This window comes from Ovis canadensis, chromosome 5, assembly GCF_042477335.2.
Source record: "Ovis canadensis isolate MfBH-ARS-UI-01 breed Bighorn chromosome 5, ARS-UI_OviCan_v2, whole genome shotgun sequence".
Lineage (NCBI taxonomy): Eukaryota > Metazoa > Chordata > Mammalia > Artiodactyla > Bovidae > Ovis > Ovis canadensis.
In genome coordinates this window covers 20,212,218-20,216,893 of record NC_091249.1, presented here as the reverse complement: position 1 = coordinate 20,216,893, position 4,676 = coordinate 20,212,218, and the positions used below count along the sequence as shown (strand labels likewise).

Here is a 4,676-nt window from a genome sequence, read left to right as displayed (position 1 = left end):
TCGCTCTCGCCCCGCCCCGCGCTGCCGCCGCCCCGCATCCTTGTGTTCTTTCCTACAGGGGATTCAGAAAAGACCCCAGCCGCCAGTCCCACTCGCCCTTGGGGGTTGAGGGGAGGATTCATCACAGACTTGCCCCTCTCTGTTCCCCCCACCAAAAGGATCGGAGCAGCCGGCTTCCCCCTCCCCCCGGCTCCGCCCCAATCTTCCTCTTGAGGTTTCATCATAGAACCCCCAGTCCTGTCCACCCCGAAGGGGTCAGAACAGTCCCGCGGCCTCGCCCTCGGCCTCGCCCTCCTGTCCGGAGCCGCCCGCTCTTCCCCGGCCTCGTGCGCCCCGCGCAGCCGGGTCTACGCGGTACTTGCAGCGGCGCAGGGGCTCAGTAAGGCTCCGCGGCGCGGGGTCGTCCAGGTCCTCGGGCTGCAGAAAGTTGCGGTCCAGCACCTCAGCCGCCTCCTGCCAGTTGGCGAAGCAGGCAGGGCCCAGGCGCCGGATCTCGTCGGCCGCGTCGAGCGTCAGCACATCCCCGCTGGGTTTCAGCACCACGACAGCTGGCAGGCGCTCCACGGAGAACTGGCGCCCAAGGTCCCTGCGGGGCGGGTGGGTCAGTCCGATTGGACCCTCGTCCTAGATTCTGAGCTGAGGAACCCTCCACCCTTCCTCCTAGTACTTACTGAGCGCCTTCTGTGTGCAAGTGTCCCATAGCAGCCTCTGGGAACGCCCAGGAAACCAGAGAGGCCGGGGCCACCGTGGCCTCCTGGCTGTGCCTCCAGCGCCCCGGCCACGCACCCACCACAGGGCCTTTGCACTGGCCGCGTCCTCTACCTGGAGCGCTCTCCCCAGACATCTGAGGATTAAGACACTGTTTGCTGCAGACACCCAGCCTTACATTTCAGTGCCTGATCCACGACTCTCAGCACCCAACACACTGCATAGTTGATTTCTCCTGTAGTCATTTTCTCCCACAATAGAAAGCAGTTTCACTGGGGCACGGATTTCTGTCTCGATACCCGGGTGTCCCCAGTGCCTGAAACAGTGCGGGGCATAGAGTAGATGCTCAGAAAACGCACATGGGATGAGTGAACAAATATTGATCAATTCCATAAAGAGATATTAAACTGGCTAAAGGACTTAGCGCCAGAGAGGGCCTCTCTCAGGAGGTGCCCCTGGAGCTGAGATCTGCAGGATGAGGAAGGGGAGAACAGGGGAAGGTTTTCCCAGGCAGAGGGCTCAGCTGGTGCAAAGGCCTGGACATCAGGGAGAGAGTGGAGGGCAGCCCGATCATGGTGCAGGGCCATGGGAAGAACTTGATTTTGTTTTCTGTACGAGAGGAGGGCTGTCAGAAGCCGTCCACTGGAGACCCCAGACTTCATCTCCCATTTAGGCCAGAATCTTATGCAGTCTTCATAGAGTAAAGGAGGCTGCCAGGGCTGGGCCCATCCATCCACAGTTCTTAATTTGGGTTCTCGGGTGGCCCTTTTGCTGGCCTTCACACAGAGAAACATAGTGCTTGCAAAATCCCAAAAGAATAGGTTGCCAGACTTAGCAACTAGAAATAGAGGATACCCTGTGTGAACGAATTGGAATTTCAGGTAAACAACAAATAACTTTTTATAAGTATATCTGTGAATTATGTGGGACATACTTATACTCCCAATTCGCCATTGCTTATGTGAAATTTATATTGAACTGGGTATTCTGTGTTTTATTTATTTTTTAAAAATTGTTTTTAATTTGGCTATGCAGCCTAATTTGGCTTCCCTGATGGCTCAGATGGTAAAGCGTCTGCCTGCAGTGCGAGAGACCCAGGTTCGATCCCTAGGTTGGGAAGATCCCCTGGAGAAGGAAATGGCAGCCCACTCTAGGACTCTAGCCTGGAAAATGCTGTGGACAGAGGAGCCTGGTAGGCTACAGTCCATGGGGTCTCAAAGAGTCGGACATGACTGAACGACTTCACTTTCACTTTCATGCGGCCTATGGGATCTTAGTTCCCTGACTAGAGATCAAACCCACAATCCCTGCATTGGAAGTTTGCAGTCTTAACCCATGGACCACCAAGGAATTTCCCTGGGTGTCCTATATTTTATCTGGCAGCCTGGTATGTAGGAAGGGTAGTAGGTAGAAACTGTCTGGATACTTGCCTGGGGGAAGGGTGTCCAACTCTTTGTGAGATCCCCTTCTTCAGGGGATCTTCCCAACCCAGGTATTGAACTCTCGACTCTTACGTCTCCTGCATTGACAGGCAGGTTCTTTACCACTAGCACCACCTGTTGTTGAGAGGACCCTGCTCCAAACAAAGTCAGTGTTTGGCTGTGATGCCCTGTAGTAGGCATTTCTTGCCCCATGGGAGGGAGATAGTTGCCCTTTGGGGAATGGAGCCTTCTCAGCTGCAGTACTCTTGCCTGGAAAATCCCATGGACGGAGGAGCCTGGTAGGCTGCAGTCCATGGGGTCGCTAGGAGTCGGATACGACTGAATCGACTTAGCAGCAGCAGCAGCAGCAGCTGCTGCAGAAGCCTGTGGGAGTGAGCAAGTTTGCAAACTCTGATTATCTTGGGTAGCAGATAAAGGTCTCCATGACCAGAAACTTCTAAGTTTTGTAACAAAACTGATGAGATCAGTAAAATGTCCCCAAATCTGCAACTCACTTTCAAATGGTTCAGCACAAACTTCACACTAGTGGAGATAAAGCAAATAGAAAAATATGAATAATTTTCATGTGGTTCTTTGTGTGCTCCTTCCAACTTTTTGATATCTTTGAAATTATTCTTATCTCTCTCTTTTTCTCCTCTTGGATGCTCTGTGTGGCTTGCAGGAAATTTTTCATGATAAAAATTGCGGGCTTAGAAAGAATGTAAGTCTGAGACTTCCCTGGTGGTCTAGTGGTTAAGACTTCATGCTTCCACTGCAGGGAGCATAGGTTTGATCCCTGGTGGGGGAACTAAGATCTTGCATGCAATGTGGTGCAGCCAAAAAATAAATAAAAAGAATGACAGTCTCATTGCAGAAAAGGGGAAAGTTTGCAAATAGCCACAAATGTTCACGCTGTTTATCGGGCAGCTCACTGGAAAGCTTGAACCCAACCACCTCTCTCTCTCTCAGCTCCGCTGCTGTCTGAGGATCACAGGCCCACTTATTAGGCGACATTGGGGGCACTGCTGCACACGGTGCCTGCTGGCTTCCCAGGTGGGAGCTAGTGGTAAAGAACCTGCCTGCCAACGCAGGAGACAGACTCGATTGATCCCGGGGTTGGGAAGATTCCCTGGAGGAGGGCATGACAACCCACTCCAGTATTCTTGCCTGGAGAATCCCATGGACAGAGGAGGGCTACAGCCCATGGTTACAGCCCATAGGGTCACAAAAGAGTCGGACACGACTGAAGTGACTTAACAAGCATGCATGGTACCAGGGGGCTTCTTACTTTTGGTGTTACAGTTCCCTGAACTGGCTGTTTTTTCTCTGAAATCCTCTGAGCCTTTGTGCTGTGTCTGTCCTCTGCCTGGAAACCCTTCCCTTTCCTCATTCTTTGCCCTCCTTTCCTCCCTGTCCTTGGGGTTCTCCCTTTGAAGCCATTTCCTCTGGGAAGCATCCCCCAACTCCCAAATCTCAGCAAGGTCTCCCTGTTATATTTTCACATGACACTCTCCCTTTCGCTTTTGGAATGGCTGCAGTTTGTTATTATGTATTTCTTTGAGTGTTGGTTTCACGTTTGGTAAACTCCCCTGCAGCTGGGTGGAAATGGGCATAGATGCCCCTCCCTCCCCCATCTCCACGCCTGACTTCTCTGTCCTGACTGGCCCACAGAGGGTGCTTTTATCAACTCCAGATGGAACAGATACACCAATAAGCAAATGGTCTTCCTGGGTAGTTCAAGTGATAAAGAATCTGCCTGCAATGTGGGAGACCTGGGTTCAGTCCCTGAGTTGGGAAGATCCCCCGGAGAAGGGCATGGCAACCCACTCCAGTATTCTTGCCTGGAGAATTTCATGGACAGAGGAGCCTGGGGGGCTCCGGTCTATTGGGTTGCAAAGAGTCGGACATGACTGAGCAACTAACACTTCACTTTCAGCAGAAACAGCCCCTCCTCCAGGAAGCCCTCCCTGACCTCTCCTCTTGTCTCACCTCCTCAGGTCATCCTCGAAGGGCAAGAAGAGCCACTTCTTGGGCATGTCCCTGAGGAACAGGTCTTGCTGCTCCTCCGTCGGGTCCTGGGACACGTACACCAGGGCCACCTGGGCTGCCCGCAGCACGTAGAACTCATCTGTGAGCCGCACGAAGAAGTCCCGGAGGATGGGTGCAAAGGCCTGGCACTCCGGGCAAGACCCAGCACCAAAGAACAGCAGCACCAGCCGGTTTTCCAGTCGACGGCTGAGCTCAGCCTCTGTGTCCAGCTCATCCTGGTCACTGTTGTTTCGGATCAGGACGCGGCCGGAGAAAAGGGAGGCCATGGCAACTCTGGCTGGGTGCTGGGGACAGGGTGGAAGGACCTTGTGTGACCCTGAGCCTGCTGGCTGGCTGCTGCCCCAGGATTAGGAATCCTTAGGAGGCCAGTTTAGGACGTCAGTAATCTGCCTAAACCTCGACCTGATTCTTTGCTGCCTCTGAGGGCACAGGGCCAGCTGCTCATGGGCTGGTCTCAGGAGATAGCTGCGAAGAAATTAAGAAGCCAGTCAGACTGAG

General features: G+C 53.3%; 1 protein-coding gene across 1 annotated transcript; it reads right to left on the bottom strand.

Moving 5' to 3' along the window:
• Positions 1-255: 255 nt before the first annotated feature.
• NXNL1 (nucleoredoxin like 1) lies at positions 256-4,444 on the bottom strand. The gene is made up of 2 exons (XM_069590293.1): positions 4,119-4,444; positions 256-586 (listed from the first exon to the last, which is right to left on the bottom strand). Exons 1-2 carry the CDS (start codon positions 4,442-4,444, stop codon positions 256-258), a joined length of 657 nt encoding a protein of 218 aa, XP_069446394.1.
• Positions 4,445-4,676: the final 232 nt, after the last annotated feature.

Excerpts from the sequence above, each read along its gene's own strand:
- NXNL1 (XM_069590293.1), bottom strand. The coding sequence starts at position 4,444 with ATGGCCTCCCTTTTCTCCGGCCGCGTCCTGATCCGAAACAACAGTGAC. Across the intron at positions 587-4,118 it reads TTCGAGGATGACCTGAGGAG|GGACCTTGGGCGCCAGTTCT; the intron begins GTGAGACAAGAG and ends CCCGCCCCGCAG.